This window comes from Vipera ursinii (assembly GCF_947247035.1).
Source record: "Vipera ursinii genome assembly, chromosome: W".
Classification (NCBI taxonomy): domain Eukaryota; kingdom Metazoa; phylum Chordata; class Lepidosauria; order Squamata; family Viperidae; genus Vipera; species Vipera ursinii.
The window spans coordinates 28,638,197-28,664,485 of NC_139522.1; the positions used below are offsets into that span (position 1 = coordinate 28,638,197).

Below are 26,289 nucleotides of genomic sequence, written 5' to 3' on the forward strand. Positions count from 1 at the left end.
CTCTTTAGAAGGCCAGATCCTGAAGCTAAAACTCCAATACTTTGGCCATGTAATGAGAAGGAAGGACTCACTGGAGAAGAGCCTAATGCTGGGAAAGATTGAGGGCAATAGAAGAAGGGGACGACAGAGAATGAGGTGGCTCAGTGGAGTCACTGAAGCAGTAGGCGTGAGCTTAAATGGACTCCAGAAGATGATAGAGGACAGGAAGGCCTGGAGGAACGTCGTCCATAGGGTCGCGATGAGTCGGACACGACTTCGCAGCTAACAACAACAACCACGCATGCAGTGGCAAAATTCTGTGCTGCTGCAATGTCCCCAAGAAAAAAATTGGTTACAGAATTATAGTTAACTTGTGCCAATTTTTTGGAGATATCTCTAACAATTTTTGGAACATTATATTTACTCACAAACTTATCGGCTTCCCACTCACGTAAACTAGGGAGTGACCCTAACATTTTGAGAACATGTATTTTCGTAACAGGGATGTTATTATTTATTATTAATGTCAGTACTATTTTTAAATATATTGTAAAAAGCAACGTCTATTGCTGGTCTATGACCGTAATAAAGTTCTATTCTATTCTAATGTGGCCCTCAATGAAATTGAGTTTGATACCCCTGATATAAAAGGTTAAGTGAATCTGGTTTCCCCATTGACTTTGCTTGTCAAAAGGTTGAAAAAGGGGATCACATGACCCTGAGACACTGCAGCCATCATAAATATGAATCAGTTGCCAAGCATCTGAATGTAAATCACATGACCCTGGGAATGCTGAAACAGTCATAAGAGTGAAAAATGGTCATAAGTCACTTTTCAGTGCCGTTGTAACTTTGAACAGTCACTAAGCAAACTCTTGTAAGTCAAGGACTACCTGTACTTTTATTACCTTTTTCCTTTTTTTGCGTCAAGTTTTTGACACCTTGCCAGGCGACTGGTGGTACTCTGATATTTCCATATCCTAAAAGTGGTACAATGGGTTGAAAAGTCCTGGACTAGATGACCTCAAGGTCCCTTCCATCTCTGTTACTGTTGCAAGCTGACAGTTCTATAAACTCCTCCCCCATCTCCCTCTTTATGCCTGCCAGGAGATGCTTAAAGCTAAAGCTACTTACTTTAGTGGTAACTGCAATTTGGAAAGTCCTCCACCCCCCACCCTGAAGAAGCTGGAGCTGCCTAGCAACAAATGGTTTTTTTTTAAAAAAAAAAAGCCTGCTGCCTGCTTGGGAGGCAATTTACAATACTGTACTTCCTAAAACCTGAAACAGCTGATTTGAGGCTGGAAACAGCTTGCAGCAGCAGGAAAAGTCTTAGTTCAGGAGGAAATAATAAGTCAAATCTACGTTCATTTATTGACCCATTTGATTCAATTAATGAGTTTGATTTTAAAATGTTGTAATATTGAGTCTGATTCATTTGACAATTATGAACCTAATGGGCAGGCTCTATTAGGCCCGTACCTTGGGGACTATCTGTATTTCAGTTTTTTCTTTTTTATAAATTTACAGACATTTCTAAAATTCTGTTTTCACTTTGTCATTATGAGATGAAATGATAGAAAGTGTCAAAGCCACAGGAACCTTGGGGGGAAGTGATCATGCAATATTGGAATTCAACATTATGGAAGCACAAGCAATAGAATACAGCCAAACTAGAGTCTTGGACTTTAAAAGAGCTAATTTCAATAAACTTAGAGAGACCTTGGGAAGAATTCCATGGATGCGAATCCTAAAGGGAAAAACAACTCAAGAAGCTTGGGAAATTTTGAAAAGTGAGATAATAAAGGCCCACTCTAGCACAATACCAACAAAGAAGCAAAATAACAGCTTTCAAAAGAAACCAGCATGGCTGCATAAAGAACTCTCTGATAAACTGAAAGATAAAAAGGACAAGTATAAGAAGTGGAAAGAGGGGCACATAACTAAGTCAGAATATCAGCAAACAGCCCGTGCCTGCAAAGATGAAGTGAGGGAAGCTTAGGCTCAAAATGAACTAAGGCTTGCGACCAAAGCCAAAAATAACAAAAAAAGCTTCTTTCAACATATAAGAAACAAGAAAAAAGTTAAGGAAATGATTGGTCCATTAGTGGGGGAAAGTGGCAAGAAGGTGACAAGCAACAGGGAGAAAGCAGAACTATTTAACTCGTTTTTTGCATCATCTTTACACAAAGGGAAAAAACAGTCCAACCTACCAAAACCAGTGCCATAAAAAACAGAATAGAAACACAAGTTAAGCCTAGACGAGTTCAAATCACCAGGACCAGATGGATTACACCCCAAGGTTCTCAAGGAACTGGCAGACGTGATCTCAGAACCACTGAACTATATTTTTCAAAGATCCTGGAGCACTGGGGAACTACCAGAGGACTGGAAGAGAGCTGATGTAATTCCCATATTCAAAAAAGGGAAAAAAATAGATCCAGGAAACTACAGACCTATCAGCCTGACCTCAATACCTGGGAAGATTCTGGAAAAGATAATCAAACAACAAATCAGTGAACACCTTGATGCGAACAAAGTTATCACTAAAAGCCAACATGGGTTTGTCAAAAACAGATCATGCCAGACAAACCTTATTGCATTCTTTGACCAAATGACAAAACTAGTGGACCAGAGGAATGCTGTAGATATAATTTACTTGGACTTCAGTAAGGCATTTGATAAAGTAGATCACAACCTACTACTTGATAAGATAGAAAAATATGGGTTAGATAGCATCACCACCAGATGGATTCGTAGCTGGCTGACAGACCGTACTCAGCGTGTGGTCCTCAATGGAACTGCATCTATATGGAAGGAAGTGTGTAGTGGGGTGCCCCAGGGCTCTGTTCTGGGCCCAGTGCTCTTCAACATCTTCATCAACGATTTGGATGAGGAGATAGATGGGGAACTCATCAAATTTGCAGATGACACCAAGCTGGCAAGAATAGCCAATACTCCAGAAGATAGGCTTAAGATACAGGAGGATCTGGACAGACTCGAACACTGGGCACTATCTAACAAAATGAAATTCAATTGTGAAAAAAGTAAGGTTCTACATTTAGGCAGGAAAAATCAAATGCACAGGTATAGTATAGGTGGTACCTTGCTCGATAGTAGTAACTGTGAGAGAGATCTCGGAGTCCTAGTGGACAATCACTTAAATATGAGCCAGCAGTGTGCTGCAGCTGCCAAAAAAGCCAACACAGTGCTAGGCTGCATTAACAGAGGGATAGAATCAAGATCACGTGAAGTACTAATACCACTTTACAATGCCTTGGTAAGGCCACACCTGGAATACTGCATCCAGTTTTGGTCACCACGATGTAAAAAAGATGTCGAGACTCTAGAAAGGGTACAGAGAAGAGCAACAAAGATGATTGGGGGACTGGAGGCTAAAACATATAGGGAACGGTTGCTGGAATTGGGTATGTGTAGTTTAACGAAGAGAAGGGTGAGGGGTGACATGATAGCAGTGTTCCAATATCTCAGGGGCTGCCACAAAGAAGAGGGAGCCAAGCTATTTTCCAAAGCACCTGAAAGCAGGACAAGAAGCAATGGATGGAAACTAGTCAAGGAGAGAAGCAACCTAGAACTAAGGAGAAACTTCCTGACAGTTAGAACAACTAACCAGTGGAACAACCTGCCTCCAGAAGTGGTGAATGCTCCAACACTGGAAGTTTTTAAGAAGAGACTGGACAGCCATTTGTCTGAAATGGTATAGGGTTTCCTGCCTTAGCAGGGGGTTGGACTAGATGACCTCCAAGGTCCCTTCCAACTTATTATTATTATTATTATTATTATTATTATTATTATTATTATTATTATTATTATTATTATTATTATTATTATTATTAGGTACTGAGTGTAGATTAATGAGAAAAAATGAATTTCAACAATTGTAGAATCAGGCTGCAGCATAACAAAATTGTCAAAAGTCAAGGGGGTCTGAATACTTCCTGAATGCACTGTATAATGCACCTCCTCTTTTGTTAGGTCTGTTTCTTTTGAATAGTTTGAATAGTTTGTATCCTGAGGGTGAAGGTTCGTTCTCTGAGCTTGTGGGTTGGTTTTTGAACATTTTGTTACCAGGCTAGGTAATATCTTCAACAGAGTTTAGGGGATGTCAGTGTTCTGTGTTAAGCTTCAAAGCACGTTTTTTTTTCCTGCTGCAACAATTACAGCTTCTTAGGTTGCCAACGAACTTGGGGGAGGGAGTTGGATTGGAATGCAGACTTTAAAGATTTAAGGAAGCAGACCATGGGAACCAAGGATGTTTACCAGGTGTCTGGCCAGACCAGGAGGTACTTTCTCTTAACAATATTGCTGCATTTAATTGGGCATTGTGACCTGATCCAGAGGGAGGAGAGAGAATTCTATGCTTTCACTATGTTGGGCTTGGGTGGGGTTTTGCCACAGCTGGTTTTGCTTTCATTAGTGTGGAAATGATGTACTCAATAAAGTTTTATATTAAGAGATCGGAATGTCTCAAAGGTGTTTGCTTGGTTGGGCTCGTCAGTCAGAACCTTGACATTCTTATAAGGGCTTTAGTTGTGAGTATATATCCTTCCATCAGTACGTTCCAGTCATGAGCTTTATCCTGCCAAGTTTCAGTAATGGCAACTATATCATATCTAACTTCATGTCTACTTCAAGTTCACCCTATTTGTTCCCTCAACTTTGAGCTTTAGTATACAGGCAGTTGAGTCCTTTAGGTATGTTTCTGATATCTCCTACTTTGTAACTGGGATTTCCATCCTTCCCATCACTCTCTACTTCATTATGTTTTTCTTTTTTCTTTTTCTTTTATTCCCCACCTCATTATATGATTGGTTATCTAGTGGTTTTTGCTTGGAATTAGGTTCTAAAATTAGGTTGTGAAGATTGCCCCCCCTCCCCACTCAACTTCAGTTGAGGGGCCCCTTTTTCTTTTTTCTCTGTATATTCTTTTTCTTCTGTATGTATTCTGAAATTAATCAATTACTATTAATTGAAAAATTGAAAAAAATTATGAAGTTAACCATGAGCATGGACCTTGTGCAGTCTGAAACTCAACAGATTAATTCAACTTCTTTTGAAGGGAGGAGAGAAATCAGTGTAACCTGTTTTGCAGAGAGGTGCTCCTTAATACACTGGAGGCTCTGAGGTTTGGAGTAGGTCGGCTACCTACCAGTGCAAGGCTGCCTGCCTGCCTGCCTGCCATCTGAGGAAAAGGCACAAGTTCGCAGCAATGCCAAGCATTCTTTGCTGTTGCAATTAAACTGTGGCAGTGAGCTTGTGTAGCACTCTTTGTAAGTCATGAACCCACAGTTTTGGTGATTAGTGACTAAATTTATTGTTATTTAGTTTTAAAATGTAATGTCTATGTTTTGTTGTATTTTTATTTTATTTTCTTAAATATGACCCATTTTAACTAAACCAGGCCTCGGTTGGGAGTGTTGTGGGCCTGTGTGCTTGACACCTCTGGTGTAATGGAATAGCTTCAAGCATCTGAAAAACAGTTGGTTGCCACTGAATATAGCAATGGTTATAATGTGATGCTGGAACAATGGGAGAATATGTGGATGAAAAGTTTAAAATTTACATTGAACTACAGTTTAAAATAAAATTTCTATAAGATGATGTATCGCTGGTATTTAACACCAGACAAGCTGTCTAGAATGTATAAAGGTATTTCAAATGAATGCTGGAAATGTTTTACCATTTATGGTGGACATGTGCTAAAGCAAAGAAATATTGGAGAAGGATTCACATTTTGATACAGAAAATCCTTAAAGTAAAAATAAATATAAAATGAGAATGTTTTCTTTTGGGTCTAATGGGAAAAGACTTGGAAAAAAAATTGGAACTTTGATCCTGTATATGTTGATGGCAGCAAGATTACTGTATGCACAAAAATGGACATTTCGATTCCCACTATGGACGAATGGCTACAGAAGTAGATGGAGCTGGCAGAGATGGCTAAATTGACTGTTTTGATTAAAGAAAAGAATACAAGTACTTTTGTTTCTACATGGAGACTGCTTCTGGACTTTGTGATTGAGGTGGAAAAAAATGAAACTTTGATTTTGGGTTTCACTGATTAGATTGATTTGTTGTTACAGAAATGGCCAGTTTATACTATTGTGAAAAAGTAAAAAGTTGTGGCTCGATGTTAATGCTTTATTCTAATGCAACAGAGGAAGTCGGAAGTCAGTGTCTTTTTTTTCTTTTCCCCCTCTCCCTCACTTTCTTTTCCCTTTCTCCTCCCCATTGTGTCCTCCTATTTGCTTTGTATTTTATTCTATAATTCAATAAAATGTTAAAAAGCAATGTTTCTCTACAGAAATTTGCCTGTAATGGTACTGTGATTGAGCATCCTGAATACGGGGAGGTGATCCAGTTGCAGGGTGACCAGAGGAAGAACATTTGCCAGTTCCTCTTAGAGGTGAGTTTCAACAAGTCTAGCAATTCAGACAGCTGACTCAATTATTAAAATGCACATAGCAGCTCATTTAGGTTAAACAAATACTTGGAAATCATTAGTACACTTTAGGGCCTGAACATGTTAACAAAATAGAATTTAATGAGTCACTCTGCCAAATGTTGTGCAGGATTTATAAGAAATTCAGCCATGGCCTTGTAACCCCAATGAGTGCTGGCATGCAATTTTCATAAGAGGGCCCATAATTCATGTCCTGGGAGAAGGTATTTCCCGTCCTTCTCCAGCCAATGTCCATGATAAACAGCATCCAGTTTGTAAACTCTGTGCCTATCCTACGAAGTATATGTCAGAGCCGGCACAGGCAAATGTGAAGGTACAAGTGCACCAACATACCAACAGGGCACCTGAAGCAGCAGACTTTGTGGTGCGGTCAGCCAAGGCATTTCCCTTTCCATGTTTAGTATCATCGTTACCATGGGCCCTCACATGCATGACAGTCACCTTGTGCGGGAACAAAACAGCATCCAGCAGCCTTAAAATGTCCTGTCCATATTTAACAGGGGTGCCTTGAGTGGTGAGCAAACCACGCTCCTTCCACAAGGCCCCATGTACATGTATAACACTAAAAGCAAATTTACTGTGTAAATATATTAACAACTGCACCGTCTTGACAATTCCAAGGGCCTTGTCAAGGCAATGAGCTCAGCTTTCTGAGCTGAGGTACCTGCAGGGAAAGCTGCTGCTTCCACTACCTGATCCAATGTGACCACAGCATAGCCAGCTAGCCTTTCTCCCTGACCCATAAACTGCTGCCGTCTGTATACAGGTCCCTGTCCGCGTACTGTAGCGGCTGGTCAGTTAAATCTGGCTGGCCAGTAAACACTTCAGTAATAGTTTGCACACAATCATGATCACCATCCTGTTCCAGTTGGGGAAGAAAGGTTGCTGGATTGAACTTGCCAATGCGCTTGATATGAACTTGTGGGTTGTCAAGGAGTACAATCTGATACTGCTCCAGACGAGAGGCTGTAAGCCAATGGCCCCCCTTGGATGCTAACAAGTCCTGGATGGAATGAGGTGTTTCCACTGTGATAGGAGGACTAAAAGTTAATTGTTCAGCAGCCTCCAAAAGGAGAACAGCAGCCGCTGCAGCGGAAGGCATGCTGGCCATCCTTGAGCAACAGGATCAAGTTGTTTGGCGAAATAGGCTACTGGGCGAGATCAAGTACCAAGGTTATGAGTAAAGACTCCAGCAGCTACCCCTTTGCTTTCTGACACAAGGTGAACAGTTAATGTTATCAAATGCCACCTGGCAATTCTTGGTCCATGCAAAGGGTTCTTTGAGCCTGTGGTGGCCTGATACAAGAGCTTAACCATTAGAGCAAAGATGATTGCTTGTAACTTAGCAAGCTAATCACAGCCTAAAAGGGGCATAGGGCAGTCTGGAAGGTAAAGAAATTGATGAATAAGGTGAGTATCACCCATAGAGCATTTCAAAGGGTTGAGTATAGCAGCTGACATAGATTGGCCACTGGCTCCAATGGCCTGGAACATTTGTGAGGAAGGGTTTCCAAGGGGCTTATTTAATACTGAACGTGGGTATTGTTTGAATTTTACCAGGGGTGCAGAGGATGAATCATCCATATGGGCAGGGAGACAAAGGCCCCCCAGCCCCTCACCCCCCTAATATCTGAAGCGCAGTTGTGGAACAGCACCCTATAGGACAGGAAGGGAACGTAAAGGACATTCCCTGCTCCAGTGGCCAAATTTCTTACATATACAACACTGGTCCTGTCTTAGGGCAAAAGACTGCAGTGGGTGGTCTGGGGGTGCCTGGAATCTGGGTGACATTGTCCCATTTCTCTTTTGAGGGGGGCCTACCACTCCTCGCCGTCCTCTTCCATGAATCCCACTTCCTCCTCCTCCCACTAGGGGAGCCCGTTGCAGTGCTTGAGCCAGCAATACTGCTGTGTTTTTCATCCTTTTTAGCCCCCCTGGCTGTCACTTCTGGTCATTTTACATAGGCTTTATAAGCTCCTTCCAACAATTTTTCTACTGTCAGCTGAAGCCCCCTCCATCTTCTGTAATTTGCACTTAATATCTGGGGCGGTCTGCCCAATAAAGTGCATGTTCACCAGGCTTGGTAGAGGCGCTAAAGGAAGTCACTGGGGCTTTCAGCTGGCAACTGATAAACATTATAAATTTTGCCCTTTTTTCTGTTTAGGGAGGGCAGTCTGCTATGCAGTGACGATAATGTCTCAGAAACCTTTTAAATATCTATAGCTTCTGCTTTCATAAGTATCAATGACCCATTTAGGGTCAGTTTTGGAACAAACGACCTTCCTTTCTTCAGCTAACTTTAGCAGCATTCCCTACCAGACGCGCCTCTTCTGTTGTTAAAAAGACATCCAGCATGGCTTGGAGGTCTGCCCAGTTAGTGTTACGAGTTCGAATAATGGACAGAACCAATTCAGAATATTTGTGTGGGGTTTCAGTATAAGAAACTAATTGGTCCTTCCATGCATAAAGGTCAGATGGGTATGAACCAGGACCTTACTAGTGTCCCCCCTTCCAGTAACTACCTACCCTGTGAGGGAGTAGATCCCCTTATAGGTTGGTGCAGCAGAAGCTAAAGCAGGAAAAGTTGGTGCCATGGAAGGTCACCACAACCCACAGTCTTTAAGCACCTGCTTATTCTTTTGTAAGGTCCAAAAAAGTGCATAGTAAGCTTGCTGATCCTTATCCATGCCTCTTTGAGCATAGTCGCCCATGGTTTCAAAAACTCCTAAATCTATGGATCCCCCTGTGGGCCAAACAGTGGGCATGTCCTGGTGCCAGAAGACATTGTACTTAGAGTTTCAATTTTCATATCCCGACAGGTTTTAGGCTTACCAAAGTTCCTTATGACACACTCAAGGGGGCTGAGGGCACATTCCTTCTTTTAATTCATTCTAACAGGCTTGCCTTGGGCTGAGCCCATGTGTCTAAGTCACTCACACCACTTGCACAGTTCAACACTAACAACCCGTTGGAGCATGAGAGTATAAGGTTGCCCCCCTTGCTTTCTAAACACCCCCAAACATTGGGGGGGGGTTTCTAGGTGCAGCTAAGGCCAACCCTTCCGCCCAACTCTGGTCAACGGTGGGATATGACTCAGGGGAGCAAGCACACTTTTACACACACACAAACACAGAGGCAAGCCTGTACAATAAGATAATGGTGTGTCTTACCTTATCTTCAGCCCTCCTGAGTATGCAGGAACCAAGTAGAAGGCAACCAAATAGAAAACTGGTTCCTGTTTAAAAAAACACAGTGAAGAGTCAAGAAGGGGGGCACCTCCAGAAAATCCCGGAGCGTGCTTGGTGCCTTCCCCTTTCCTGAGCCTCCCTAGGACCAAGCACCTCTCCTGGAAGCCTGGCTTGCCAAAAATGTTGTGCAGGATCTGAGGTGTTGCTTGATAAAGAAATATAGGAAACCAGAAGTTGCCTTTAAGCTTTACGTTTTTATTCAGCTGAACAAAGACAGGCCCCTCTAAAAGAGAGAAGCCCCAAATGACAAGAAATCCTTGTATTTATTCTTTTTGATTACATAATTAATCCACCCAGCAAAGCTGGGACACATAAGATGAAGACTTCACCCAGAAAGGCTGGCTCACCATAGATAAGAAAGGAGACAGCAGAAGTAGCTAAAAATGTTCCTTTTGGGTGTTTCCCTAAAGACACTACATGTTCTCAGGTTACTTGGGACATTGGGTGTTTTCCTTGCTGACCTTCCATGACCCATGACTCTGCAAGTACCCAAAGATAGCAGGGCCACTTGCACATATTCACAATTTATGCTTCCAATGCTTTCCTCTGATTCCAGGTCAACAATGTGAGCTCTATTGTTTTCTCTAAATTGATAAAGAGCTGAATTATAGGGCTGAGTGGAAAAGTGTAACCAACTTGACTCAAACACTTTTGTTTTCTTAATAGTACAATTGATACCATATATTTGAACAGTTAAGATTTTAGAAACATTTGAGGATTTTCTAGCTTGACTTGTAAACTGAAAACTGTTGCTATAGATAATTTTGCACCAGTCTTAGCTGGCATTACATCCCTGCTCAGCAATTGTACTTCGATTAGTATGTGGATTTATTTTTGTGTTCACATTTCTGGTCCTAACTGCCAAGGGCTTACTGATGTTTGTATATTTTCTGCAGGTTGGCATTGTTAAGGAGGAACAACTGAAAGTTCATGGCTTCTGAATTATGTGTACTTACCTGAAGAACTCTACAGGTTTTGTTCTACCAAGTTGGCTCTGTGTAATATGATCCTTTGTAGTAAATGGACTTCCCATTCAAAATCTGATTTGCTTTTGCATGATTATACAAAACATGTGGGGTATAGACTAGAAACACATAAGAAAACTGCAGTAAGATGGTAACAAGAAATGCTTAAGAATTTTAACACATTTCCAATGGAAATGTTCTACTGCTGATACTTCAGTGTATTTTTATCTGATTTAAGTGTATTAAAACCATGTGTGTTGCAGCTTAAATAAACTCTTGCCATTCGTGTGTAGAGTGCTTTATATAGTTTAGCCAATTTAAGCATATAAACAGTGTTTTAACTACATAGCAGACCAGGTCAAACTTCAAAAGCTAATACTCAGCATTTAGTACAGCTAAATTGGCTAAGTTTTCAAGATTATTTAGCAGTCAGAGGTTCAGTGAAATTGAAACAACTAATTCCTTGCTTCTATGAGAATTATATTTGGTAAAATCCAGCTAATACCCAAGAAATTCTGCCATTGTTGAGGCTTGATATGAAATCCATTCCCAGATAGGGTGTGCAAGAACTCAAACCTTTTTGATGTGAGGCTTCACAAAATATCCCATTATAAGTACAGAACAGCAGTTCTGCAATCTGTACATGGAGTTGCATGAAGGCTTGCATACTTGATGACCAATGGATGAATGATCTAATTGAAAAGGTGTCTAATGATTCAAAAGGAAAAATATATTCCAAATTGAAATCTTGATCTGCTACCATGTGTCAAAATAAGGGTCTTCTTTTTGCCTCCAAAAGAAGCACCAGGTCTTATTTTGGGGGGATGTCTTACCTTCGGCACCGACAGCCCCGCCCAGCCAGTCCACTTCTTCTGGGGCCGAAGGAACAGCTTCATTCTGCAGCTGCATTCCGGCCTGATTCAATCCATAGCTCAGTCCTCAGCTGCAGAGGTCTTGCAGAACCGAGCTATGGATTCAATCCATAGCTCAGTTCTTGGCTGTAGAGGCCTTGTGGAAAGGCCTGTGACTGAGAAATGCAGGACTGGCTGCAGAAGATGCCGCAGAAGAAATGGGCTGGTGAGGAGGGGCCTGGCTACAAGGTAAGTGGGTACCTGGCGCGTGGGGCAGCTCCACACCCCCACCCTAGCTTTATTTTTAGGTGTGTGCCTTGCCCCAAAACTAGGGCTTATATTTGGGGTAGGCCTAACTTTCAGGGAAACATGGCGTATCATATTCCATCAGCCTCTATGTAATTAACTTGTTGGTCTAGGACTTTTTACCTCTGCACATGTTTGTGCCCCCTTCACCCTGGCCCTCCAGCCACAGCCAATTGACAGCATTCAGAGTCAGCTGGACCTCTACCGGCGTTTCTCTGACGCTGATGGACCCCCAGCCCTCTACCTCCATCTTCCCTGTCGCGGGTGATTCGCAGAGGGATCATTGTAGTCCAGTGATTCACCCCAAGGGACAAGCAGCCACGCCTCCCAGCAGCCAATCAGGGCTCCAAGGGGTGGGCCTCTACCGAGCCATGGATCTGGTGGCAGTGGCAGGCGGGGTGGCAGCAGCAGCCAGACGCTCAGCCCAGGATTGGGGCCTCTGGAGGTGCTGGGGGGGGCTGCGGTGGCAGGCAGTGGTATTCTCTCTCACACACACACACTCCACTGCAGGATCAGGCAGGCAATCCTTTTCTGTGGAAAGGGGAGGGTCGTATGCATAGACACACAAACACTTGTTTTAATCCCTGGGAGTCTGTGTTGATGAATGGCAATTGCTGGGACAAATATAAGTGTTTTCTTTTTTTTTCCTTTTTTTACAAAGGTGCAACGGAACACCCATGATTTGCCCACCAAAACATTCAATATTCAAGCTGGCTGCATTACAGCTTTTATACAAAAATAAAAATTATTTCAGCCTTGTTAATGGTGAAAAGCAACTACAAAAGTTCACACTGCATTTTTTTGCCTTTCCTCAGACCTCTATTTGATCCATGTCTCTTGCTCACTGCTGCTTTTCATACAGCCAACCTCATCTTTAAATATATCTGACTATATGTGCATACGAGCTGAAAATGTCAACCCAGGGAAACCTTTACTTTTGTCTTGATGACATCATTTTCTGTCTGTGTGTGTATCAGCTCATTTTATATTCTGTGTATGAGGAAGGGCAAATTTTATATACACACATTCATGTATATGTGTGTGTGTATATGAATATGTGTATGTAATTTGCCCTTCCTCATGCACAGAATATAAAATGAGCTGAATGTGCAAATCACAGCTGCAGAAAGTTATGTCAATCTGTGCAAAAGATGGCACAGCTGTAATGAAGAACCTACTGATTTACTCCTGACTCTGGTTACACAAGGAAAGAGTCTTGAAAAGCAAACACCTGAAGACATCCATAAGACTCCTGATACAACTCTGTGTTATTCACACTTTTTTTTCTGCTGTCTTTGACTCCTTATGTATATATAATTCAATAAACTAGAAAATGAAATCCCAAACTATTTTTGAGTCAGTTTTCCAGAAATTGTGGGGTCCTTGGTGCTCTCTCAGCTCAGTGGTTTTCTGACAGAGAATTCATTACCAACAAGCACTGATGATCTTCCCTAGTTGGGTCATGAAACATCTGCAAGAGAACCACCAAACTCAACACCAAGGATGACTCCGACTCCTCCCTCGCTCCCTTCTAGCATTGACGATGTCCTGGAACCTCAGCAAGAAAATCACCACTCTCAGCTCAATCCTGAGTTACAAATCTTGTATCAGTTTTAAGAAATTACCCACTATTTTATCTTTTCCAATCAATGTTCCTATGTGCATTTAGTATCTCAAACCTAAGGTAGTCTAAAAAATCTGCACGTACCCCGAAACATCCTTTCGGTGATATGGTAAAATACCATTTTTAAAATGGTACTAAAAGAATACAACCACTTTAAATGGCATTTCTCAAAATTCACTCTAAGCTTACCTGCCCAGTTGTGACAGGAGGTGATTTCTTTCTGCACTCCTGAGGATTAAAATGCTCAACTGAGATAATTGATCTATTTCCACAACTTAAATCAGGTTCTTCATTACAGCTGTGCCAACTTTTGCACAGATTGACATAACTTTCTGCAGCTGTGATTTGCACATTCAGCTCATTTTATATTCTGTGCATGAGGAAGGGCAAATTATATACACACACACACACACACACACACACACACATACATAATACACACATATGTATGTGTGTGTTTACTGTGTTTCCCCAAAAGTGAGACCAACCCCCAAAATAAGCCCTAGTTTTGGGGCGAGGCGCATGCCTAAAAAGCTAGGGCGGGGGTGTGGGGGTGTGGAGCTGCCCCTTGCACCCCACACCCGCTACTGTTGCAGCCAGGCCTCCCATAAATCAACACCTGCCTCACATCGCCGGCCCACTTTTGCGGTCCCCCCCGGCCTGCTTTTTGCCATCTGAGGCCTTCAGGAAATGCCTCTGCAGCAGAGAATGGAGCTCCGGATTGATGCGCACAGTGCCCCTCGGCCTGCATTTCACCGTAGCCAAGAACCGAGGTACAGATTCAATCTGTAGCTCAAATCTCAGCTGCGAAATCAACAACTACACCAATTCACTTGACAGTTGAGGAAAGAAAAGTTCTAAAATGGTAAAAAACTAACAAAATTAAGAAATGGGCAAAATAAGACAATTAACTAATGTCTCACTTAGGAACAAAAATTTTGGGCTGAATTGGTCATAATTCAAGGACTTATCAGTATTTTTATTCCTACACAAGTAGCCTCGACTTACAACCATTTGTTTAGCAACCATTCAGTTATAATGGTACTGAAAAAGTGGATTATGACCAGTCCTCACACAACTGTCAAAGCAGCCCCACAATCACATGATCAAAATTCAGGTGCTTGGCAAATGGCATGTCTTTACGATGGGTGCAGCATCCCAGGGTCATGTGATCGCCATTTGCAACATTCGCAGCTGGTTTCTGACAAGCAGAGTCAATGGGAGAAGCCAGACATGCTTAATGACCACATGATAACAGTGGTGATTCATTTAACAACCGTGGGAAAAAGTTGTAAAATTAGGCACGAGTCACATAAAAACTGCCTTGCTTTGCAACAGAAATTTACTCTCAATTGCAGTCGGAAATTGAGGACTACATGTACTTTCCCCCTCAATTTTAAGAGAGTAACTTATTTTGAAATCTGCCAGAAAACCACCGAACTCAGAGAGCACCAAGGACCCCACAATTTCTGGAAAACTGACTAAAAATAGTTTGGGATTTCATTTTCTAGGTTATTGAATTACATATACATAGCTGCAGTCAAAGACAGCAGAAAAAAAAGTGTGAATAACACAGAGTTGTATCAGGAGCCTTATGGATGTCTTCAGGTGTTTGATTTTCAGGACTCTTGTGTAACCAGAGTCAGGAGTAAATCAGTAGGTTCTTCATTACAGGTGTGGCATCTTGCACAGATTGACATAACCTTCTGTAGCTGTGATTTGCACATTCAGCTCATTTTATATTCAAATATATATGCATCTACTTTTGGTCACCACAATGTAAAAAAGATGTTGAGACTCTAGGAAGAGTACAGAGAAGAGCAACAAAAATGATCAGGGGACTGGAGGCTAAAACATATAAAGAACGGTTGCTAGAATTGGGTATGTCTAGTTCAATGAAAAGAAGGACTAGGGACGAGACTTCCAGTTTTTGCGCCGTAGTGGACAGCTGGTGATTGCGGAGCTCCGCACACCACAGCTGATTTCATCCTGCCAGGGGACCCTAAATGGGTCTAAAGTCACCTGGAGAGGTGACAAAAAAAGAGGGGTTCCCCGATTATGATGGAATGACAGCGCTTCCATTCAATCCGGGGGAAGCCCTCTAACCTGACAGGAGAATGGTTAGCTGCACACCAGCGTCTATGTTCTGTTCCCCCCTCCCAGAGTACAAACAGACAAGACTAGCAAGAGTTAATTCTACAGACTTTAGTTAATTGCCTTCTGATAAGGCCTTGGCAGCAAAATAGTCTCGTTACCTCAAACTTCAGCTGGAATGAGATAACGTCCAAGTAAACAGTCCAGTAGCAGATGTACAGAAGCGTTGCCAAGAATGCAGACCAGGGTTTCAAACACGAAGTAGAGTTCCAAAGATGTGACCAGAAGTTGTTTAAACTATTGTTCGTCACAAAGTTCTGAGAGCAGCCACACCCCCTTTATACCTTATGGGGTGTGGCTCAATGACTCAGCTACTCCCTGGCCCTCCTACCCAACCTACGTTGCTGCAGACGCTTGGCCCTGCGTCTTTCTCAAGGGTCTAGCCATGACTCATCTTCGCTAGACTGCTGCAGCTGTTCGAGCACCCTCCCAACCTGGCTGCTCCCCAGCTGTTCCTCTCGGCCTCCAGATGGAGATGGAGGCCTTGCCAGAGAGGAGGGCCCCGGAGAGGGAGGCCTTGCCAGAGGAGGGCCCCGGAGAGGGAGGCCTTGCCAGTTCCTCCCCATCATCCTCAGAGTCCTCTTCCTGGGTTAGGACAGGCACGGGGGTCGGGGCCACAACACTATCCCCCACCGCAGGGCCGTTCCCCCAGGTCTGACAGTTGGGATGCGGTCGAGATGGGAAATGTTCGTGAAATGCCCGCACGAGGTCGGGGGCACGAACTGCGGAAGTGTCGACCCAGGAGAGGTCCTCAGGCCCGTACCCCCTCCACTCAACCAAATATTGAAAACGCCCCTTAAGCCAACGGGACTCTCGAATACTGGCCACCTCATACTCTGCTGAGCCATCCTGGTCGGGTGTAGGCAGTGGAGCAGGAACCATCGGGCATTGGAGGGAACACGAAGGGGCTTTGGGGACCAGCAGGGATCGGTGGAAGACTGGGTGGATCCGCATGGAGCGCGGCAGGGTCAACCGGTAGGCCACAGGGTTGATGACCGCTTCGATCAGGAATGGGCCGACGTATCGATGATCCAGTTTCTTTACTGGTCGGTCGGTTGGGAGATACCTCGTGGATAACCACACTCGATCTCCGACCGCCAGCGGTGGCACCCGTCAGGAGCGGTCAGCGAACCGTTTATAGTCCTCCTTGGCCCAGATCAATTGGCGACGTACCAATTGTTGGACTGCATGCAACTCTGACAGGAAGTCCTGGGTCTCGGGAACCAGGGAATCTGAGGGAGCCAGAGGGAAGAGCCACGGATGGTACCCCACGTTGGCATAGAACGGGGTGGTCTGGGTGGAGGTGTGTTGGGAGTTGTTAAAGGCAAACTCCGCTAGGGAGAGGTAATCGGCCCAGTTGTCCTGCTGTTGGTTCATGAAATAGCGCAGGTACTGCTCCAGAATGCTGATTACCTTCTCCGTCCCCCCATCGGTCTCGGGATGGTGTACCGATGACAAGCACACCTTCACCTCCAACGCGGCCATCAGGCTTTTCCAAAATTGTGCCGTGAATTGCACACCGCGATCTGACACTACCCTGTCTGGCAAGGCGTGGAGACGGAAGACGTGCTGCAGGAACAACCGGGCAGTCGTCCGGGCCGTTGGCAGCCCATGACGCGGAATAAAGTGTGCCATTTTGGTTAACATGTCAACCACCACTAGGACGGTGGTAAACCCTGAGGACAGCGTCAAGTCCGTTACGAAGTCCATGGAGATTGCTCCCCATGGTCTCTCTGGCGTCGGCAGGGGTTGGAGGAGGCCGGGAGGTGTGCCCGTGGTGGCCTTTGCTTGTTGGCACGGCACGCAGGACGTCACGTACACATGTACATCGTGCCGTACCCGAGGCCACGAAAAGGTCCGCGTCACCAAATTGAGGGTCTTCAAAAACCCAAAGTGCCCCGCCGCAGGGTTGTCATGACACTGTGTCATCACAAGGGTTCGGAGTGGCCCCGTGGGTACATAGAGTCGCCCCCGATATCTCAGCAAACCCTCCTCCAAAGTCCACGGGGACGCGGGACCAACCTCGGCCTTCCTCTGTTGCGACCAGTTGTCCAGGCGCTGTGCCTCACGCACCTGAGCCCGCAGGTCCACCAGCTCATGGACTGCAGCCAAGGATTCCGCGGGCAGCACCATTTGTGGGGGCAGTGGGTCCTTGGTGCGGAGGTACTCCAGCTTGCGGGACAGGGCATCTGCCCTCTGGTTGTGACCGCTGGGGATGTAGGTCACATGAAAGTTGAACTGGGTGAAAAACAAAAGACCACTGGATCTGCCGCTGGTTCAACTTCCTGGCCGTCTTTAGGTATTCTAGGTTTCGATGGTCCGTCTGGACCTCCACCTGCTGTCGGGCCCCCTCGAGATGATGCCGCCAAGCCTCGAACACGGCCTTGATAGCCAGCAACTCTTTTTCCCAGATGGTGTATTTGCGCTCGGTAGGATTGAGTTTCTGTGAATAGTAAGTGCAGGGAAAAAGAGTGCCGCCATCCACCGGGGCCTGCAACAACACTGCCCCAAGAGCCACGTTGGAAGCGTCCGTCTCCATGACGAAGGGACGATTCGGATCGGGGTGCCTAAGGACGGGTTCCGTGATGAAAGCCTTCTTGAGGGCCTCGAACGCCTGTTGCTGCAGGGGACCCCACCGGAATGGGACCTTCTTCTTCAGGAGCTGGGCTAGCGGAACTGTCAGTGTCGCGAAGTCCGGGATGAAGGTCCAGTAATAGTTGGCGAACCCCAGAAGGCGCTGGATATCCTTCACTTGACGCGGGGTTTCCCAACTACACAAGGCCTCCACCTTACTCAGGTCCATGGCGATGCCTTCGGGAGAGATGATGTGGCCAAGGAACTCTATGGAAGTCTGGAAGAAAAGGCATTTCTCCAGCTTCGCATAGAGTTGATGCTCCTGAAGGCACTGCAAGACGAGGCAGACATGCTGCAGATGGCTTTTCCTGGACCGGGAGTATATCAAGATGTCATCCAGGTAGACCACCACAAACCTGTCCATCATGTCCTGAAAAACATCGTTCATCAGATGTTGGAAGACTGTGGGGGCGTTGGTCAGCCTGAACGGCATAACGGTATATTCAAAATGACCATATCGGGTGCCAAACGCCGTCTTCCATTCATCCCCCTTTCGCATCCGTACCAGATTATAGGCCCCTCGGAGATCAAGCTTGGTGAAGATGGTCGCCTCATGCAGCCTCTCCATCAGCTCCGGGATGAGTGGCAGGGGGTACCGATTCCGCACCGTGATGGCGTTCAGTTGGCGGTAATCGCAACACAAACGTAGATCCCCCGTCTTCTTCTTGATGAAGAGGACTGGGGCCGAGAGAGGGGACGACGAAGGCCGAATGAACCCCCTGGCCAGGTTCTTGTCCAAAAAGTCCCACAAAGTGATAAACTCGGGCTCCGACTGTTCTGAACCAGCCCTCTTCTGGCCTTGTAGTAAGGCAAACCCCTATTCAGAAAGAAGAGACTGGAGAGCGTCCAAGGCTAAAAGGCATCTGCCAAGATTTAATTACGCAGTTAACAAAAACACAAGAGCTTGTCTTCTCAAGCGGAAAAGTTGCTTTCAGCAACCAGCCCCTCCCCAAACACTCCTTTTATAGAGAGCTCAGGGCGTGGTCTCCCTGTGCCTCCTCCCGAGGAGTCCCACAGCCTTTCTTTGTTTGTTCCTGCTCGACTGCCTCCTGCGTCGGGCGTCCTTGAACAGGGCCAGCTGTGGGTCATCTTCCTCCGCACTCTCGGGCTCACGCAGCTGAGAAGAGGTCCCCGGCTGAGGGCTCTGCAAAGCCTCCAAACCATCATCAGCCGGTTCGTTTCCCTCCCCCTCATCTGAGTCATCCGATACATTGGAGCCGGCTGTCGGACCCACAGGCTGGCCCTGAGTCACAACACTATCCCGCACCGCAGGGCCCTTCCCCCGGGTCTGCCGATCCGGATGCGGTCGGGATGGGAACTGTTCGTGAAAAGCAGTCACTAACGCAGGGGCATGAACGGCGGTCGCGTCTTCCCATGTGAAGTCCTCCGGCCCGTACCCTTTCCACTCGATCAGGTACTGGAAGCGACCTTTCAGCCAGCGGGAATCCCTGATGCTGGCGACCTCGTACTCGGGGGTGCTGTCGCCATCACGAGGTCCTGATGGGGGAGGTTCCGCTTGGCGAAGTGGACAAGCCGGTTGTTCGGGGACCAACAAGGACCGATGGAAGACGGGGTGCACGCGCAGGGAACGTGGCAGAGTTAAACGATAGGCGACCGGGTTGATGACGGCCTCGACTGGGAACGGTCCAAGGTAACGGTGGTCCAGCTTCCTCGCCGGCCGAGTGGATGGTAGGTTTCTGGTGGACAGCCAGACCCGATCCCCCACCGATAATGGAGGCATATCCCTTCTCGACCAATCGGCGAACCTCTTGTAGTCGGCCTTGGCCTTCTCCAGCTGCCGTCACACCAACCGATGGATCGCCTGTAATTCCGCCATGAATTCGTTCGCTGCCGGCTCCGGTGAGTCCACAGGAGAAAGGGGGAAAAACCTGGGGTGATAACCCACGTTGGCCAAGAACGGTGTCATCTGCGTGGAGGTGTGCTGCGAGTTGTTAAAGGCAAACTCGGCTATGGCCAAATAGTCCACCCAATTGTCCTGCTGCAGGTTAACATAGCAGCGCAGATACTGCTCTAAGATGCCGATGACCTTCTCGGTACCCCCGTCGGTCTGAGGATGATGCGCGGACGAGAGGCAAACCTTAATGTCCAACGCCCGCATCAACTCCTGCCAGAAGCGGGCTGTAAACTGGGCCCCCCTATCGGAGACGACCCTATCGGGAAGGCCGTGCAGCCGGAACACCTGTTGGATGAACATGCGACTAGTGGCGCGAGCTGACGGTAAGCCGCGACAGGGGATGAAGTGCGCCATCTTGGTCAACATGTCCACCACCACAAACACTGTCGTGAAGCCGGAGGATGGGGGTAGATCCGTCAGAAAGTCCATGGACACAGCCCCCCAGGGTCTCTTGGGCGTTGGCAAAGGCTGCAGTAAACCAGGCGGGGCCCCTGTCGCTGACTTGGCCTGCCTGCATGGGACGCAGGAGGTGACATAAGACTGGACATCGTGTCGGACTCGGGGCCACCAGAAGGTACGGGAGCCCAGGTTCAGAGTCTTGAACAGGCCAAAATGCCCCGCAGCCGGGTTATCATGACATTGGCTGAGGACGAGTCCCCTGAGTGGCCCTCCTGGAACATAGAGCCGGTCACAATAATACAGGAGTCCATCCGTGACCGACCAAGGCGAATCTGGCCCCACCTCTTCCTTCCGCTGAGCCACCCACGCCTCCTGCTGCTGCGCCTCCCGGATCCGAGCCCGTATATCCACCGGCTCCCGCACTGCAGCAAAAGACTCGACGGGGATCACTGTCCTGGGCGGAAGCTTGTCTTCCACTCGGGTGTACTCGGGCTTCCTGGACAGAGCATCTGCTCTCTGGTTGTGCCCGCTTGGTATGTACCGCACCCGGAAATCAAACCTCGCAAAGAAGAGGGACCACCGGATCTGGCGTTGGTTCAAATTCCGAGCGGTCTGCAGGCTTTCCAGATTCTTGTGGTCCGTCCGGACCTCGATTTGATGCCGCGCCCCCTCCAGATGATGCCTCCAAGCCTCGAATGCCGCCTTGATGGCCAGCAGCTCCTTCTCCCAGATGGTATAGTTGCGCTCCGAGGGGTTCAATTTCCGAGAGTGATACGCGCAAGGGAAAAGGGTACCGTTGGGCGTCGCTGCCTGGAGTAACACGGCCCCAATGGCAATGTCGGAGGCGTCCGCCTCCACGACAAACGGCCGTTGCGGGTCAGGATGCTTCAAGATGGGCTCCTTCATGAAGGCGTCCTTCAAAGCTTGGAACGCCTGTTGTTCGGGGGCGTTCCACTGGAACCGAGTCTTCTTCTGCAGGAGCCGGGTAAGGGGGGCTGTCAAGGCAGCAAAGCCAGGAATGAATGTTCGATAGTAGTTGGCAAATCCAAGAAGTCGCTGAACATCCTTCACGCGACGTGGGGGTTGCCAACTCTGCAACGACTCAAGTTTACTCGGTTCCATGGCGATGCCCTCAGGAGAAATGCGGTGACCCAAGAAATCGATGGTCACCTGATAAAACTGGCACTTCTCCAACTTGGCAAACAGCCGATGTTTCCGGAGGCGCTGCAGGACCTGACGGAGATGCTGATGATGCGCTTCACGCGACGGGGAGTAGATCAGGATGTCGTCCAGGTAAATCACGACAAACTGGTCCAACAGATCTCGAAAGATGTCGTTCATAAAATGCTGAAACACAGCGGGGGCGTTGGTCAGGCCAAACGGCATCACCGTGTACTCGAAATGTCCATAGCGAGTACCAAACGCCGTCTTCCACTCATCACCCGGCCGAACCCTGACGAGGTTGTAAGCTCCACGCAGGTCCAGTTTCGTGAAGATCTTAGCCTCCCGGAGTCGGTCCAAGAGCTCGGGGATGAGGGGCAGCGGGTAGCGGTTACGCACCGTGATGGCGTTAAGTTTCCGGTAGTCACAGCAGAGCCGTAACTCGCCCAACTTCTTTTTGACGAAGAGCACGGGCGCAGACACTGGCGAGGACGAGGGCCGGATGAAACCACGAGCCAAATTCTTTGTCAGGAAGTCCCGCAATGCAGCCAACTCGGGCTCCGACATGGAATACAAACGCCCCACTGGGAGAGGCGCATCAGGAACTAGATCAATGGAACAGTCATAGGGCCTGTGCGGGGGTAATTGGTCCGCCTCTGACTCGCTGAACACATCAGCAAAGTCGGACAGTTCGGGAGGCAAAGAAACTCCTGAGGAGCCCTCCACCTGGCCGGCACAGATATGACGGGTGTGGTCCACGCACTGCAAACTTGGGAAGGTGACCAAGTTCTGAGACCAATAGATCTGTGGATCATGCGCCCGGAGCCACGCCAGTCCCAGGACCACGGGGAAGTGCAGATCCGAAGTGATGTAGAACTGAATGGCCTCCACATGGGAACTGATAGCCATACTCACTGGTTGCGTGGCGGCCGTAATAGGCCCGGACAGGAGCACTCGACCATCAATAGTCTCCACTAGCATGGGCGGATCCACCGGACACTGAGGAACAGCCCATTTGGCCACAAAGGCCGAGTCCATAAAGTTAGTGGTATCCCCAGAGTCAATTAAGGCATGGACCGGAATCCCCTCTGGCTTGCCAGGAAGGATCAGTCGTGCCTCCAAAATCAAATGCCGTGGAGGTTCACAGGCACCATCGGAATGGCGTCGCTCGGCGTGGTCGTGGTGGGTCGTCCGATCTATCACACCGTCTAGATCGGGCTCGGGCCGTTTCCCGACAGCAAAGCAGGGGACTTTCTCGGGGCCGGCTTGGTCACTGATGTCCGCTGACGCTTCTTTGGACAAGAAGCAGCCAAATGTCCAGGGTCCCCACAGTAAAAACACAACCCCTCCGATCGTCGTCTGTCCATTTCCGTCACCGATAGACGGGACCTGGCGGCACCCAGCTCCATTGGCTCCTCCCTCTGGACTGGGGGCTCACGCACAACAGGGGCGGCAGGGGTCTGTGGGGTGGCACGGCGACTCTTTCGCTGCTGCAGCCGGGCATCGATCCGCAGACAAAGATGGATCAGCCCATTCAGATCTGAGGGAATGTCCACGCGGGCCAGCTCATCCAACATCTCCTCTGACAAGCCATCCTGAAAGGCATCCACGAGCGCAGCCTCATTCCAGGCGGAATCCTGGCTAAGCAGCCGGAAATCGCTGATATAGGCCTGTAGAGGGCGCTGACCCTGCCTCAAAGCTTTCAGGCGTCGGGTGGCAGTCTGCGCCTTAATCGGGTCCTCGTACATGAGGCGCATATGGTCACAAAACCCCCCAAAGTTATCCAACAAAGGGCTAGGCTGTGCCAACAGAGGCGTGCCCCAACGAGCTGCATCTCCCGACAGAAGGCTCAACACGAATCCCACCTTATCTCGGTAAGTGGGGAAATCAGCTGCTCTCACGCTGATAAAAAGCTGGCATTGTCCCAAGAAGGCAGGAAACAGTTCTGGAGTACCAGCAAATTTATCCGGCATAGCTATCTGACATTTCCTCCTGGGTGGGGGTGCAGCATGTACCTGAGCTTGCAGTTGAGCCACCTGAGCTGCCAGCAAAGTGAGTTGCTGGGTGAGCTGGGCATTCTCGGCAATAAGCTGCTCCATCGTAGTAATAAGGGGTGGGAGGCTGAAAGCAAACTGTTCTGAACCAGCCCTCTTCTGGCCTTGTAGTAAGGCAAACCCCTATTCAGAAAGAAGAGACTGGAGAGCGTCCAAGGCTAAAAGGCATCTGCCAAGATTTAATTACGCAGTTAACAAAAACACAAGAGATTGTCTTCTCAAGCGGAAAAGTTGCTTTCAGCAACCAGCCCCTCCCAAAACACTCCTTTTATGGAGAGCTCAGGGCGTGGTCTCCCTGTGCCTCCTCCCGAGGAGTCCCACAGCCTTTCTTTGTTTGTTCCTGCTCGACTGCCTCCTGCGTCGGGCGTCCTTGAACAGGGCCAGCTGTGGGTCATCTTCCTCCGCACTCTCGGGCTCACGCAGCTGAGAAGAGGTCCCCGGCTGAGGGCTCTGCAAAGCCTCCAAACCATCATCAGCCGGTTCGTTTCCCTCCCCCTCATCTGAGTCATCCGATACATCGGAGCCGGCTGTCGGACCCACAGGCTGGCCCTGAGTCACAACACCGACATTGGGTACAGGCATCCCACTGGCAGCGGCACGCTAGGCAGAAGGTCCACGGGCAATCGTAGGACCGGTGTGGGGGCAAATGGTCCGCCTCCTCGCTGAACACAGCCGTGAAGTCCAGCAGGTCAGGAGGTGAGATGGCAGGGGCGGAGACTTCCTGGCCGGCACGGGTGTGGCAGACGTGTACGCACTGCTGGCTAGGAAAAGAGATGGTGTTCTGTGACCACACCACCTGAGGGTTGTGGGTCCAAAGCCAGGCCATACCCTGGACCAAAGGGAGATGGAGGTTCGCCGTGATATAAAACTGAATCGCCTCCTCATGTGCCCCAATGACTAGGCGCAAAGGTTGGGTGGTGGACTTAATGGGGCCCAATACAAGCCCATCAGTGGTCTCTACCCTCAATGGAAGGTCCACCGGAGTCAAGGGAACGCCAAAATGGGCTGCAAAGGCCTGGTCCATAAAATTGGTCGTGGCCCCCGAATCCACCAGCGCATGCACCTGGATCCCCCCGGTCGGTCACACAAAAAGACCTGAGTGTCCAAAATCAGTTGTCGAGGGGGTCCAGAGTCCACGTCTGCTGTTCCTGGTGGGGGTGTAGTGCGTGCCCGGCCTAGGGTTTCCCCTAAACCGGGCCTGCCCCGTTTCCCAACTGGTCAGTCTGAGCCCGAGACCCAGGGCCAGACTTTGTCCCCCACCATGCTTCCTGGGACAGGAGGCAGCGAAATGTCTGGGCTCCCCACAATACAAACACAACCCCCCCCCTTGGTGTCTCCGAGTCCTCTCCTGGGCTGTCAAGTGAGGTCTGGCCGCTCCCAGCTCCATTGGCTCCTCAGCAGATGCCACAAAACGTGGGATGACCTGGGACGTGGTTGGTGCAGGACGTGGATGTGCAGGTGCAGATGGCAGCGTGGGCAACTCTTGGATGGTCCGACGGGTCTTTCAACATTGGAGGCGAGCATCAATGTGAAGGCACTGGACTACCAGGGCGTCGAGGGTCGGGGGAACCTCTACACAGACCAGTTCGTCCTGAAGCTCGTCTGAAAGCCCGTCTTGGAAAGCATCCAGCAATGCCGCCTCATTCCAAGCTGAGTCCTGGGACAACAGCCGGAAGTCAGAGATATAATCCTGCAGGGGGCGTTTTCCTTGCCGGAGGTCTTTGGTGCGTCTGGCTACAGTCTGAGTGCGGATGGGGTCCTCATACATGAGCCTCATGTGTTGCCAGAAGCCCTGGTAATCGGCTAACAAAGGGCTGTTCTGAGTTAACAATGGCATGGCCCATCGGGCGGCAGAGCCAGAAATAAAGCTAATTACAAACCCCACCCTAGCTGGGTCATCAGGGAAATCCTCCGGCCTCATAGACATAAACAATTGGCACTGTCCCATGAAGGTCGAGAACATCTCAGGCTGTCCAGAAAACTTATCCGGCACTGCTACCGGGCATTTCTGACGGGGAGGAGGGATTGCAGGAGCATTCAGCAGAGCGAGTTGTGCAGACAATTGGGCTACCTGCTGTTGTAAAAGTTGATTGTCTGCAGCTGCTGCAGCTGCTGCTGCTGCTGTTGGTCCATCTTAAGTAAAAGATGGTCTGTTTGTCGTGGTGACGAACAAGTTGTTCTGTTCCCCCCTCCCGAAGTACAAACAGACAAGTCTAGCAAGAGTTAATTCTACAGACTTTAGTTAATTGCCTTCTGTTAAGGTCTTGGCAGCAAAATAGGCTCGTTACCTCAAACTTCAGCTGGAATGAGATAACGTCCAAGTAAACAGTCCAGTAGCAGATGTACAGAAGCGTTGCCAAGAATGCAGACCAGGGTTTCAAACACGAAGCAGAGTTCCAAAGATGTGACCAGAAGTTGTTTAAACTATTGTTTGTCACAAAGTTCTGAGAGCAGCCACACCCCCTTTATACCTTATGGGGTGTGGCTCAATGACTCAGCTACTCCCTGGCCCTCCTAC

At 48.0% G+C, this 26,289-nt stretch overlaps 1 protein-coding gene across 2 annotated transcripts in view; it reads left to right on the plus strand.

Annotated features, from left to right (window-relative positions):
• Positions 1 to 10,961, plus strand: part of LOC310648309 (eukaryotic translation initiation factor 1b) — a 33,562-nt gene extending 22,601 nt beyond the window's left edge. Inside the window, exons 3-5 of one of the 2 annotated variants that reach the window (XR_014494058.1) lie at positions 6,302 to 6,403; positions 8,021 to 8,129; positions 10,603 to 10,615. Coding sequence is in view for 1 of the 2 variants with exons in the window: in XM_083376076.1 (XP_083232202.1) it covers positions 6,302 to 6,403; positions 10,605 to 10,649 (147 nt within the window). In the remaining variant the exon portion in view is untranslated. Of the gene's footprint in view, positions 1 to 6,301; positions 6,404 to 8,020; positions 8,130 to 10,602 lie in introns of both variants that reach the window. The other variant, XM_083376076.1, reaches the window with a different exon arrangement.
• The last annotated feature ends 15,328 nt before the right edge of the window (positions 10,962 to 26,289 follow it).